Source organism: Argiope bruennichi, chromosome 8, assembly GCF_947563725.1.
Source record: "Argiope bruennichi chromosome 8, qqArgBrue1.1, whole genome shotgun sequence".
Taxonomy (NCBI): domain Eukaryota; kingdom Metazoa; phylum Arthropoda; class Arachnida; order Araneae; family Araneidae; genus Argiope; species Argiope bruennichi.
The window spans coordinates 93,544,086-93,560,321 of NC_079158.1; the positions used below are offsets into that span (position 1 = coordinate 93,544,086).

General features: G+C 25.6%; 1 protein-coding gene across 1 annotated transcript in view; it reads right to left on the minus strand.

Annotated features, from left to right (window-relative positions):
- The window catches only part of LOC129981304 (cell adhesion molecule Dscam2-like), a 346,717-nt gene that overhangs the window by 274,575 nt on the left and 55,906 nt on the right, over positions 1–16,236 (minus strand). The window contains exon 2 of the mRNA XM_056092081.1: positions 6,106–6,405. Coding sequence (XP_055948056.1) covers positions 6,106–6,405 — 300 coding nt within the window. The remainder of the gene's footprint in view (positions 1–6,105; positions 6,406–16,236) is intronic.

Consider the following 16,236-nt stretch of genomic DNA (forward strand, 5'->3'; position numbering starts at 1 on the left):
ACAGTATCCTATTTTAAAACTTTCACGATATTCGATAGAGTTTATAAAAACTTTTTTATTTTTCAGTTTCAATGTATGAACGTCGTTTAGGCAGTTTACTATATATGTAATCAATAAAAGTCATTTCTTTAATAGCATTGGAAAATCTCAATACAGAAGCAAAATAAAATATGGATCATGTACTGTCTTATGATATATCAATATTAATTAATTAACAAAGACATTTTCAATAAAAAAATTATTCTCACATTTTTGCTTTTTGCTTGCAAAATTTTTGAAGGAAATAAATGCATACCAATCAATTGTTTATTTAAGCGCTGACAACTGTTTAAGCAAGAATTAAAATATATAGAATTTCTAAACATCTGTAGAAGAAATAACTTTTACTTTATCTACGAGATCGAAAACCATTCAATACTTGTCTAAAAATTCATATTTTTTTCATTTTATGGAATAATACTCTTTTTTAAATTATTGATTAGATGATAATTGATAATATACATGATATAAGTATTGTGAATGCAGATATAAGTATTCTATGTATTCAAGACGTAAATATTGTGAAAATAGTTTAGTAGGAATACAGCCATTTCAAGCAAAAAAATGTGATAAATAACTGTGACTCCATTCCATTCCCAACAGCTTATCCAGAAAATACTTCTTTATTTCACTAAGCCACTAAAAGTCACCAAATTCTTATGTCCATTTATTTTATCAAATAAAGATTTATTTATTTCCGAATGCCTCAGACAGTAATTTTTCTATTTTACTTTATTATTTGTACACATCTCATTCCAGACTTCTGCCAATGAGAGAGACATTTATATTTCGACAAAAGAAGTAATTTGCTTTACTTAATATCGAGAAACATAATGAAAAAGATAAAATAAAGTCTGGATTCTGCTATACATGAGTGTGAAAGACAGTATAAAAAATTAGGTGTCGTGTTTTAGGGGAGGACAAAAACAACATTCTCTCTATATCCTACATTGTTTCCTAAATATTTATTTTTAAAAGAAAACGCATCACATATCTTTATCAACCAATTGTTTACTTAAACGTTGACTTCTGTTTAACTTAACTTTATTCCATTTACAAAATCAAAACAAGATTTCAATATTTTTCTGATATTTGAAATGCTTTAGATTTACAGGATAATATTGAATTTTAATATATGTACAATTAGATGAGTTATAGATTTCAGAATGAAAATGTTACCGTTTAAGCTCGAAAGCCGTTACTGTACAGATTACCTAGCTAATATGCAGAATAAATGATTTGCTCTGTTAAACTGAAGAACTCAGAGTTGTTATATTTTAACTATGTAATGTGCTGCTCATTAGTGCTTCCGTATCCTTAAAATTCAAAAGTTTGTTTGTCGATAGAACAAAAACATATGCCCGTTCGATTTTATCTGTGGTTTCCAGTAAAACATAAGATGGGTTTTATATACTTGGTATTAAAACGGGTATTTTAAAACAATTGTATGCGAGATATGAATTCAGTTTTTACAGAGAGAGATTGAATGAAAGATGCCCTTGCTTTAGAAATGTTTGAACGCAAGCAGTAATAAAACTTTCCCTTGGTACCGGGAAGGGTTTAAAAATGCCACTGCAAATCTAAATGTACTAAAAATAGGATGTACTTTCTACTATTGTATAGGATAAACAATACTTTCTGGTTGTATAAACCAATTATTATGCAATTCAAATTCTTACCAATCTTTAGATTGCACTATAAGTAAATATAATTTTATAGTATGTTTCGCAAATTCATTTCCTTAATTGCAAGAATATTTGAAACCATTGGATTATTTGTATTGAGGATTTGCAATATTTTCATGATTGATTGAGGCATTGATTTTTCGATTATATAACTAGAAGACCTAGAAGAACGAAGACCTAGTAGGTAATATGCAAATTAACTGATTTCTGCACGTTAGCGGTGAAGGATCATATATCATATTTGTATGTTTGTGCATGACAGAAGTATTGTCTAAATATTTTATTATGCTTGTAACTATTTTAAACAAAAGTTAAAGTTCAACAAGATAAATAACTGAAACTCTATTCATCTATCTAATTCAGAAAACTCCTTTATTTCACTAAGCCACTAAAAGTCACAAATACTTTACGTTCCGATTGTGTTTATAAAATAAAGATTTATCTTTTCTCCAATGCCTCAGGCGGTAGTTTTTCAATTTATTTATTTTTTCCCTTATTATTTTTACACACTTCTTCCTCTACTTCTGTCACTGATAGAGACAATCATATTACGACAAAAGAAGTTATTTCTTTAATATCAGCATTGGGAAACAAAACAAAAAAAAAATGAAATGATGCCTGAATTAGTATTTTATTTTATGTGAGAACGTAGACAATATTCCCTCTATACCATACATTTTTTTCTAAATATTTATTTTCTAAAGAAAACCTTTCCCGTATCTTTATTAACCTATTGTTTACTTAAATATTGACTTCTGTTTAACTTAACTTTATTCTATTTACAAAATTATAACAAAATTTCAATAGTTATCTGAAAATTCAAATGGTTTCGTTTTGTAGAATGATTTTGAATTTCTTTTAATATATGTATATTTAGATTACTGATAAATTTTTGAAGGAATATATATCAGATTACTATGCTTGGGCAGGATAGAAATATTGTTTAAGTATTTTACTATTAGCATAACTATTTTAAATAAAAATCAAAGGTTTATATAACAAACAACCGAAACTGTATTCATCTATCTAATCCAAAATAACTCCTTTATTTCACTAAGCCACTGAAAGTCACAAATACCTTACGTTCAATTGCGTTTACCAAATAAAGATTTATCCTTTCTCCAATTCCGCAGTCAGGAATTTTTCTAATTTTTTTTGTCTTATTATTTTTACACACTTCTTCCTCTACTTCTGTCACTGCTAGAGACATTTATATTACGACAGCAGAAGTCATTTCTTTAACCTCAGCATTGGGGAAAATAACAAAAAAAATGAAATAAAGTTTGGATCATGCTGTGTCTGAGTGTAAAAGGCAGGCTAAAAAATTAGTATTTTGTTTTAGGTGAAAACATAAACAATATTCTCACTACATCCAACAATTTTTTCTAAACATTTTCTAAGGAAAACAAATCGCATATCTTTATCAACTAATTGTTTACTTAAACATTTACTTATGTGTAACTTAACTTTATTCCATTTATAAAACTAAAGCAAAATTTTAATACTTGTCTGAAAATTCAAATAGTTTAGCTTTACAAAATAATATTGTATTTTGATATGCGCACAAGTAGATAAGTTATGCATTTCAGAATTGAAATGCATCATATTTGTATGCTTGGGAAGGACAAAAATATTTTCTAAGTACTTTATTATGAATGTAACTATTTTAAACAAAAGTCAAAGACTTATAAGATAAATAAGTGAAAACCTTTATTTCACTAAGCCATTAAAAGTCACAAATACCTTACATGCAATTGAGATTTATCCTTTCTCCAATGCCTCAGTCGGTAATTTGTCTATTTTTTCTTATTATTTTTTACACGCTTCTTCCTAGACTTAACATTGATTTCTATTTAACTTAACTTTGTTCCATTTGCAAAACTGAAAATAAATTTCAATATTTGTCTGAAAATTCAAATGGCTTTGTTTTACAGAATAATATTGTATTTTAAAATTTGTGCCATAAGATAATTGATATCTTTCAGAATGAATATATAATAGATTCGCATGCTTGAATTTTCAGAAATATTGTCTCAGTATATATTGAAAATTGGCAGAAGTATTGTCTAAGTATTTTATTATAAGTGAAACTATTTTAAACAAAAAAAAATCAAATATTTATAAGATAAACAACTGAAACTCTATTCATCTGTCTAATCCAGAAAACTCCTTTATTTCACTAAGCCACTAAAAGTCACAAATACCTTACGTCCAATTGTGTTTATCAAATAAAGATTTATTCTTTCTCCGATGCCTCAGTCGGTAATTTTTCTATTTTTTCTTATTATTTTTACACACTTCTTCCTCTACTTCTGTCACTGATAGGGACATTTATATTACGACCACAGAAGTCATTTCTTTAACCTCAGCATTGGGGAAACTCAGTATAAGAATAAAATAAAATATAGATCCTGCACTGCCAGTGTGAGAAAGACAGCAAGGGGAAAAATAATAATGTATCTTCAATAAGAAAATAGAAATTCTTCTCTTAAAAGCTTCGATCCTGTGATGCAGGAAAACTTTTTTGGATAAAATGGCCTTCGACCTAAAAGTGGAAAAAAGCGGGGAGGGATATGTGTAAAATTCGATCAACTACACTGTGAACGTAGAAAAAGTAATGTTCAAAGGAGGGAACTTTTTTTCTGTCTGTCTTGGGGAGAGAAAGACCTAAAAGGTAGGTAGGAGGGTAAAGGGAAGCAAAGTAACTTAACCCTTCAAGATGACAAAAACCACTTTAAGAGAAGAGCGCTCAGTTTTTAGAGAACGATTTTTCTTGATTTCTTTTTTTCTCTCCTGTATACTGTATTTTATATCTTATTTAAACTTTTTCCGTTCTAATATTACCCCCTCTTTTTAAGTTCTTAGGAAAGCATTAGATTTATTCTTTTTCGCCTTTAAAAAATCTTTTAGTGAAGACATGAAAAATAGTTAAAGCAAAAACTTACATGATTTACAACAAGGAAGCTTTAAAGTTAAAACTTATAGATTTTTAATTATTATAAAGTTAAACGATGTGCTGATATGTTTTGACGTTGAAAATATATTAAGTATGAAAAATAAAAAATAAACATCGTTCTTTGTAAATATAATACCCTGTTTTTTCATAAAAAACTTCACTGCTATTAAATTCTATATAAAATAGACTAAAATCTTACTCTTACTTTTACATGTTTGAATATGCCAAAGAAATATACATTAGTGCAATAGTTTGATACATAATGCAAATAGTTTGATTTTCAGCAAGCAGTTTGTTGAAATCTGCAAACCTAAGTAATTATTTTAAACTCTTTTAGTTATTTTTATATTCTATAATTTATAATCTATATAAATTTAAAGATTTTAATAAAAATTCAAGGCTCCCAACGTTTATTTAAAACAAAAGCAAAGTTCTACCGAGATATTTGATTGTGAATAGCATAGAAACAAAGATAACGAGTTTGATTGTGAATAGCATAGTGGCAAAGTGAATGAATTTGATTGCGAATAGTATAGAAGCAAAGACAATGAGTTTGATTGTGAATAGCATAGTGGCAAAGTGAATGAGTTTGATTGTGAATATCATAGTGCAAAGTGAATGAGTTTGATTGTGAATAGCATCGAAGCAAAGAGAATGAGTTTAACTGTGAATATCATAGTGGCAAAGTGAATGAGTTTGATTATGAATAGTATAGAGGCAAAGTGAATGAGTTTGATTGTGAATAGTATAGAGGCAAAGTGAATGAGTTTGATTGTGAATAGTATAGAGGCAAAGTGAATGAGTTTGATTGTGAATAGCATCGAAGCAAAGAGAATGAGTTTAACTGTGAATATCATAGTGGCAAAGTGAATGAGTTTGATTATGAATAGTATAGAGGCAAAGTGAATGAGTTTGATTGTGAATAGTATAGAGGCAAAGTGAATGAGTTTGATTGTGAATAGCATAGAAGCAGAGATAATGAGTTTGATTGTGAATAGCATAGTGGTAAAGTGAATGAGTTTGATTGTGAATAGTATAGAGGAAAGTGAATGACTGTGATTGCGATTAGCATAGAAGCACAATTGAGAAACTCCTGCTTAACTGAGAAAGAAAGAAGCTTATTTTTCAAGGCTTCTACAGAAATCCAAAGAAATTTACACACATGCATATATATATATATATATATATATATTTCTTCACAATTAGTATTCCCTTGATTCCTAGTTGATTGCAAAATGCATCTAATAACATAATATATAAAAAATATAAAAGAGGGCCGAATTACTTTAGCGTGTCCTAATAGTTTATTTTAAATTTACCACCTTTTTATCTTAATAATCGATTTAATTATAAAAAAAGTTATTTACAAATCATAACTTCCTTTAATAGAAGTATTTTTTAATTAGAAATGAAACGTTTTATCACCTGCTCTTATTTTAACTTCACGACTTCCAATTCTGCCAGCCACATTCGCTGCAACGCATCTATAATTGGCGTCGTGGACTTCCCTTCTGTACTGAATGGGTGCAAAGGGGGCAAACACCATAGATCCATCCGGTCGTAGATGCTGCAGACCAGGAATTTCTCGGACAGCTGATCCATTCTTTGTCTCCCACCAAATGTCTGGTATCGGTTGACCTTTGGCTGAACATCGGACAACTGCTCCTGTTGAGTTGTCGAAGTCCACCCGGGACGGTGGCTCATATTCGAAGGACGGTCCTCTTACTAAAAAATGATTAAAATTAATTTTTATTTTTATATTTAGTGCATTACCTGAAAATTGTTATTTAATGACATAAAATGTGTTAAAATCAAATATTTATATGTGCTGTTATGTAATAGAATTTAAAAAGAATATTATTGAATTATTATCAAAATGTTACTCCACCATGAAGTTTTCTAACATATATAAAAGAACAAAAATGATGAAAGATATTTTTAGCTTAAAAAAATCCATTATTTGAAATATTTATTTCTCTCAAAAGAATTATTTTGTAACCGATTTCATCAGAAAACATTTTTGTAACTTAACACTTTTAAAATTCAAAATCACGAATTTTATTGATAACGTTTTTATTAAAAGAAAACGATTTTACATTAAAAATTTAAAAAACAGTGATTGGAAATATTTATTTTTGAAAGCAAGAATTTACTCTCATATTTTGCTATACGTGAAAAAGGAATTTTTTTGTGACTTAATAATTTTAACGTTGCTTTTAATGTTTTAAAAAAATTATGAACTATAAAGAATATCAATAATATATAATGAATTATAATATCTTTAAAAAAAAAAACTTCTGTTTAATTTTATTAATTTTATATTTATAAAAATGAAGCTTTCGAATTGATATTTTTGCTTGTTTCTATTATCAATAATAATATACTGCACTAATATTTTCAGTAATTAATTATTAATTAATCATTAAATAAATTAAATTTTAATTCTTTACTAATGCAATCACACATAGGAAATCAATAAAATTAATTTTTGCTGTTCAATACATTCATAAAATTTTTAAAAGTAAATTTATTAAATCATATTTTATACTCAAATGTCTATTGACACAGTATTTTTTGCCTTCGTAGAAATTCTAAGAATAATAAAGCAACATTGATAATAAAACAAATATGTTCTTTATAACTTTTTCATTATCCTTAAAATATCTACAGTAATAATATTTTATTGTTGTTTTTTACTATTTTATATGAAAATAATAAATCATTCTTAAGACACGTGCAGAACAAAGTCCTTATTCCTGATGTATTATTGTTTAAGTTTTTAATGATTTCTGTAGATAATGAATTTCTTTTTATCTCCAGAATTATGTGTCAAATAAAAAAAATAATTTTTCATTTCGGAAATTCATTAATCTGCCGCTGTGTTTCTAATTGAATACCGAAGTAAAATTTATTTCTTAAAGTTTTTATTGCTCTGCTTTCGATTCTAAAAGAATCACAATTTTTTTGTTAAATATTAGTTATAAAAAAACTACTGATATTTTTAAAAGAGTTTTAATAAAACACGATCGGAATAATTTATTTACTCTTGTCAGGAAGTTTATTTCATACGTTTACTATTTTTATACGTTTACTATACTGTGGGTGAGTGAATGAAATGCGCGAATGAAGTCCGCCCCCTAAAAAGGGTTGTGACGTGTGTGTAGCTAAGTCGTTCTCTTGGCCCTAGATGGCGCTACTATAGAAACAAGAGGCCCACCCCCTCAGGCTTAAATCGGCTGTCATCGAACAGCGAGCTTGTCCATGGCAAGTGTGATAAGAAACAACAACAACAACTATTTTTATTGATAATAATGGCAACCAGTATATATTAGACAGACATAGACCTGTTAACATTGAACAACCAAATTTGGCACAGATACATTTTGCAGAATTGGTATGGGCATGTTGGAAAAAAATATTAAAACTCGTGTTTAAATTTAAATTTGAATAAAATAAACATTAATTAATATTTGTACGTTTATCCCTGATAATTCTAGGAACAAATATTGAAAAAAAAATCAGATTTTTAAAGCTTTTTAAAATCCAAAATGAATCTACACAAAAGATATTCATTTAATTGTCTTCCAAATTTTTTCTTAATTTTGGCAGTTTTAATTTTTTTTTTTTTTTTTTTTTTGCTTAATTTTCAACATTAGAGTTCATATTAAAACTCGTATTTAAATTTGAATTTGAATAAAATAAAGATTAATTAATATTTGTACGTTTATCCCTGATAATTCTAGGTACTAATATTGAAAAAATCAGATCTTTAAACCATTTTAAAATCTAAAATGATTCTACGCATATGATATTAAATTAATTGTCTTCCAAATTTTTCCTTAATCTTGGCAGTTTAAAATAATCTGTTGCTTAATTTACAACACTAACTTTCATAATCAAAATGCATTTTAAAATATTTTCATTGTTCTATTGAATTCAAGATTTTCTACCATCGTTGAAAAGAAAAAAAAATCAAGATTGTGCTTATTAATTATTGTCCTGAAAAAATTTAAACAAAAGTTATCTGAAAGCGAAATAAAATTGTCTTCAAATACATCCTGGACACTTAAGTTTTCATTGCATTACAATTCACGACTTTCTACTACTGTTTTGGCTACTTTCTACCATTGCATTACAATTTCAAGATTTTCATGCATTACAATTTCACGCTTTTGAAAGAAAAGAAAAAAAAATCAAGATTTTGTTCATTACTTATTGTCATCAAAGAAATTTATTCAAAATTTAAGTAATCTGACAGCGAAATTAAATTTCCATATAAGTGCAATTTCAAATAGATCTTCTTGTCACTTTAGATTTTCATGGCATTTTATGGCATGACAATATGACTTGATTCTATTACATTGTTTTCATACTCAGAATAGACAGAGCAGATTAAAATATGTTATTATGTACGAGATGAATTTTTTGAAAAATGTTGAAGAATAGTTATATTTTTGAATATATGCATTAAAAAAGAAGAATAAAAACCTTAAGTGGCAACAGTTTTTTAATTGGAAAGAGCTCCTTTTGGTTAAAAAGAGACAAAATCTGAAGGTCTAGTCTAAAGCAGAAATCTTTTAGAGAATTTGGTGTTTCAATTATTCAATTAGAGGTTTGAAAATTTAGAGGCTTATGAAAAGATTTGCTTAACATTTTACAGACATCAAATGAAATATATTATCTAGTTCTTGAACTAAAAAACAAACTATATTTCTATTCATTCTTTAAATATTGTGGTTCCACTGATAAATATCTTTCTAAATATTTCATTTTGTTTTACATTCTGAAGCATTAAAATAACTATAAAATATTTCTAAATGGATAGATTATTTATTATTTAGTTCGGGAACTGTAGAACAAATTGAGAAATTATTATACCAAATTCGAACGAAACAATACTTTACATTTTAATTTATGAGGGTTTTTGTTTTGTAAAAAAAATTATTAAACTTTAGAATTTGAGAAAATAGCATTTAAATATGAAAAATAGAATTAAATCATATACAAATGCTAATATAAAAATGAAGACAATTCGTACAAAATAGCACCAGAAAGAAAATTCTGGTGATTTTATAAAGAAACATGTTCAAATATTAAGAATATTATATAAAAAAATATTATAATTTTACAGAACATCGTTTTTCTATAAATAAGTCACCTACCTTGAAAGGTTTCACAGTTTGATACTTAAAAACATTTTATTTGACAGTTGATGCGCATCAAATTATACAAAAGGGTATTTAATTGAAAATAACCAATAAGCTAGGAGATGGATCAAGATGTTATTTTATTCAATAAATAAGTATAAACTTCATTGCATTAATCATCTGAGTAATCATCTGATGAATATTATATTTAGTTCTGTGTGTGTTTATTCTTTTCGTAACTTATTTCAGCATCCTTAGTGTATGTTTTTTTAGATCAATACTTTCGCTAGTTTTTATACACTATTTTTCCCCATTTTGTAGCTTTGTCGAAAGTGCACTAAAAATATACAAAGTTTAAATTAATCACATTTTGGTGAAGTTGAATTTTCACTGATGAATGATCATTTTATTTCGAAAATTAGTTTCGTGGCACCTCTTAAACAATCAAGGAACCTAATGCTGCGCTTATTTCAAAGTGAAACCACAAAGTGCTTTGTTTCAAAGTGAATGATGCACATGTTATCAAAGACTCCCACGCAAGTGATTTAATTATTTATTTGATGAGAAATTTGATTTGAGAATTCTGCATTTGTTCCTGATAACTTTGGTTAAGTTATGATTCATTACTACCGCAGTTATTGAGAAATTAATGATTCCACTACCAACTAGTATCGCATGGTTTGTACAAGAGAAGTTTCGAAAATGTAAAGTTGCGTTAATATTAATTGAAAAATAGCTTAAATATATTAATAAAATGTTTCTTTTACAAAATCCAGGAATTGTTTTTCAGAAATTTGATTTTTATTTTGAAAGAAATATCTTGTTCTAATTAAAACATTTGTTCACGGAGTTGCTTTCTTTTCGTTTATATATAACTTCTAAATTGTTTAGATATAACGTGATAATGTGAAATTCTTATCGGGACATTATACTATGAAAATATTAAACTTGGGTTACTTTCATTGTCTTGCATAGTTCAATTCATTGTGTTCATGAATCTTTATAATAGAGACCAGTCCCATGACATTATAACGCAATTAAAATTGCCATTCTTCTATTGTCTAAATTTCGCAATATTCACTTTTTTATATCCTAGTCGCTTTATTTTTTTCATCTTTCAATATTGACAATAAATGATGATATCAAATATTTGATGAAAATTTGAAAAAGATTTCATTTTAGGATAAAACTGTAATCTTTTTTTGAAATTAGGCAAAAAATTATTTTAAAAAATTACCGAAATAATTGTTATCATAAATTTGCTCTTTTTTTTATTGTTATCATTAAAAATAGCTTTAAAAATTGGAAACGGTCTAAAATTTATTATTTTGCAATAGAATTTACGAAATTTAAAGCGGTGAACCTCAAAAATGTAGATTAATTTTTATTTAATTAAAATTTCAAATATGTCGCCCCGAGGTACACATTTACTTCTTCCCATATATATATGTACCAAATTCGGTGCTATATATCGGACCATCTGACCTGTAAAGGGCCAATTCATACACACACACGAAAATTCATTATAAGAGTTGTTAATATTATTAGTATTACTGCAATATTTATTATTAGTGATATCTAAAGAATAACTAATGTGCATTAAATAAAGTTATTGTATATTATAAATTTCATGAGCAATGGAATACCATATACATTAATATAATTGCTATAAATATAGTTTACGTTTAATAAATATAATGTAAATAATAAATAAACACAATAAGTAACATTTTTATGTAAGAATGTCTCTTAGCTGTTTTGCTTCTGCTTATCAAAAACAATGACGCTCATAGAAATAAAAGCATATTATGGATAATGTGATTAATAAGTTGTTATTAATAATAAAAGTGGTTAACATTAAAAATTACTAGTACAACGTAATAAATCGACTAATCACTTTGACTATTTAATTATTATTAAAAATTTATTAATTACGTTAACTATATACATATATACTTTTCAATATTTAACTATTGAAGAGGGTATTATTCTTTAGTCCTTGAAAACTCTCTTCATTCATTAAAATATTAAAAACTTGCTATACAGCATATCTTTTTGAAATTATTTTTTAAACTGAATGTTAAAAATTTAATGAAAAATAACTATTAAAATGTTGTCATATTAAACTGAGGAATACATACAGAAATAATTTTAATAATATTAAAATATTTATATCTGTTCGAAAGAGAATTAATTATATAAAACTAAAAGATGATGATGTTAAAAAATGACTTTAAGAAAATATATAGGGCGTTATTTTTCATTTGTTTTCATCAATTTTTTAAATAATTTGTATCGTAAATATATCCAATGAATGCTTAATAAAAATATAGGAATAAAGAAATGGCATATACTGCATTTAAAAAAATAATCATATATATATATATATATATATATATATATATATATATATATATATTTTAACTTTCATTCCAGATATCCACTGTTTGAAACAAAAATATATCTTTCTCTATTTCAATTTGTTTCACCTTAGCTTTACATTTTCTTAGAAACGAATTTTAAATGAATTTTTATTCAGCTGAAATTAATTTCATTTGAAAATAAATAATAAAAAAATGTTTTCATAATTTCACTTACAGGCATTTTTTTCTATTATAATCTAATTCTATTCTAAAATTAAACTATGTATCGAATAAAAATTTTATAATTTTCACGTTCTTAAAAATTAAATTTAAATATAATTCTACATGACACTCCGCAAAACACAAATAAATAGGTTTCGATTATAATGAATTAATTCCCAAAGGAAATATAAACAGTTCATGGATTTACTCATGCTTAAGCGCATCACAAACTCACAAAATTTTGTGTTTCTGATGTAAAGAAGAAAATTGCATTCAAAAGCACGATAGCAATTGTTGACAAGCATTGAAACCGTAATGATAATAATCTTGAAGGAAATGACTGGGGTGAAATGAAAAGGGTTTTAAGTTCAACCGCATGCCGCATTTTCATTGCAATGTCTTTTAATTAGTATAATTGGTGGTTGTTGTTGTTTTTTTTTTGCTGATCTATAAGAATAGAATAATGACGCTATTCTAGAATATTTTTACTCTTTTTACAACGAATGCATGTATTTATCAATCACAAAAAATAACACTGAATTTACTAATATGTAAATAGTGATTTAAAAATATACTTTTAATAATATAATTATATAATATAACCATATTTTTAAATAAAGAAACTAATATTCCATTCACGAAAAATACGAGAATCAGTTGTCCATAGCAAAAAAAAATTATCTTTAAGAAATGGTTTGCTCATTTCCTGTTTTCAGTCAATGCAATGTATAACAAATAGTTTTTAAAAAATCATGTGTTATTTTACTAAAACTACAATGATTTATAGAATTATTAAAGCTGTTTATTATTTGAATATAAAATTATTAAAGCTGTTTATTATTTGAATATAAAATTATTAAAGCTGTTTATTATTTGAATATAAAATTATTAAAGCTGTTTATTATTTGAATATAAAATTATTAAAGCTGTTTATTAATTGAATATAAAATAATTCGCATTCTAAATAATAAAAATAAATACTTAATATTGTGTATTAACTAAAATAAAACAAAATCATACATTTTTATTTAAAATGCAAAAGAAATGTTGTTTAAATAAAAAATTAGTAAAGATGTGACAAATATATTTAAATTAAATTAGTTTGTCACATATTTAAACTTTATTATAAATTTTTATTTAATTCATAATATATTTTAAATTTTTGTTTAATTCACTATACTATATATCAATCAGAGTGACAAAGTATATTTTTATTTTAAAGTACGTGAATGATGTTTACGACTCCCGTAGTAATTTTAATTATCTCAAGAGTAATTTTGAGAAATTTGAAAAATTATGCATATCCGTAAGTATTATTTTTTCAGAGCAAATAATACATTTTGCAATATCTAAGTTGCATAATACCTACAGAATTCTCACTGCTATTTTCATTATATTTTTGATTGGAACTGCAATTCGTAAATAGCATAAGAAATTGCACAAAATCTAAAATGTTTATTATAAAACTGTTAAAATTTCAGTATTCTGGTTATCAGAAATGTATGTAACTCTAATTTGAAAACAAAATGATTTAAAATCAGTGTACATATTTAAAGTAAATAAATACACTTTTTTTTCTTTTTTTTTACAAAAAAGCAAATTTTATTTATTTTAATGCTTGTTTAGAGCACATTTCGCATGAAAAAATGAACTTTTTATATTGATGATGGTAAACAATATTAATGTATTCTAACATAAACTCCTTTCTGTAGATTTACTTGAATAATCAGAGTTGTATTAATAACGGAAATTTCTTTGTTTTAAGTTTATTTTACTTCAAAAAGTTACTGTGCTCTTTCATTATACGAAAAATTAAAAAAAAACCATGATCATAATAGTTTTCTTAGAATACTTGTTCACATTTAATTATTCTTCGTAGAAACACATAAATATTGTAAAATTCTATTTCTATGGATTATGATAATGTTTATGATTAGTGTTTTATTAACAGATTTTATCCATAAGATTTATATATATTCTTAAGAGATTTAAATCTTTATTTTTTTCAATTATATTTTATCTGTTTGTATTTATTCATATATTTTTATATTGTAAATAACACAGTAGTTGTTAGTCATAACTAAGTTTGTTAGAATAACAAGTCTTATATACTTTTTACATGTGCTTCTCTGGAAATTTCAGATCAAAAATGTTTTTGATCGGAACAATAAGATAGATTCATTATGCTATTCCCGCTATATATTTAAGCTGGGAATGTATCTACATGGAAAGCGGAAACAAAATCTTATTGATAATTTTGAAATTCTGGACAGTAAGTCATTCGAAAACAGAATGCAATATCTTCTAATTCGTTTTAAAGCCATAATTAAAATACTTTACATTTTTTATTAAATAAAGAGGACATTTTGAATTTTTAAATTCTTATATATCCTTTTACACTCTTTCAAATAAGAATTTTTTTTTTCGTTTTCATTTGTTTTATCATGTGCTATATCTGAAACTCTCCAAGTACTGACTAAATAAAATGATATGATTAAAGAATATTTTTCCTTATATTTCCCCTGTGATTAGTATACCGAGAATTTTACCACGTAATAGGATATGTGGAATTTTATAAAGTGGTTTATAGAAGAGCATTTTATACTATTTCCGTTAATTATTCTGCAATTATATGATTTGGTAACACCTTAATTTGTATACATATGTTAAAAGTTTATAAAATAAAATAAACAATTCATAAAGTAGTGTATTGAACTTGTAAATCCAAACAACAAAAGGTAGTGTTAACTTATTTAATTTACTGTAACATTTCTTTGAAGAAACACACATGCGCCAATATCTAAATATTTTTTTTCCTAAAGTCTTTTCTGTTTTTCATTCAACATTTTCAAAAGAAAGACAACTTTCTAAAGGAACGGATATGTCTGTAGGGCGAAAAACTGAAGAAAGTTGCTTTCTTTTAATATATCTCATCTCTAAACCAAAACCTGCCAGAAGTGCAAATAACAAAAAACAAATTCAACACATTCTTCCATGTTTTTCAAGCTAAAAACTAGTCAACACTTGATCAAAAATGTTTTTTTTTGTAAATGATATACATTGTTTCATTGTTTACTGACTTCCTCAACATCTTTCTTTAACACTATACGGTAAATCTTTATTTGTTTATTTTTTGCATCAAAATAAGGTCAGCACTTGAAGGCTTTATAAATACAATCTCAAAAAATGCTTAGATTGTTAAAGAGAAGCGATGTTTGTTTTGATATTTTTGTTTTTTGTAAAGAAAAGAATTTATTTTAAAAAAAGATATTAACAAATTCTCTGTAAGACACTGATATTTACAGCCATTTCTTATTAACCAAGAAAAGTAAACTCTTTTATTTTGTTTTCTAAAAATGCTTCTGTTTGTGCGAGTATAAAGGTACATCAGTACCAAAAACGCTTTATTGTTATCATTAAATCTAAACAGTTTTACTAAATTAGACTGTAACACTATTTAATAAAGTTATATTCTTGGAGTAAAATAATTAAAAATGAGTAATAGCATAAAATTCTCAAAGATTTTCAATAAAGCCTCAAAGTGAAATACATTGCTAAGGACTAAACTTTTAGAAGTTGCTGCAACAATTGATTTTTTTTTATTAAATTGCTATGCAATTGCATTCAATAATCTAAATAGTCGATTATAATTTCAGTTGTTTAAATATTTTTAATCATTATAACTGAAATTCTAATTCATTAAAAAACTATTGTTCAAGATTTCTTCATAGGTGGAATTAGGAATTTCATAAAATAATTCTTTATGCAAATTTTTTATTAAATTCAAATTTTGTTTAGTCTCTATGTGATTTTTATAGTTATCC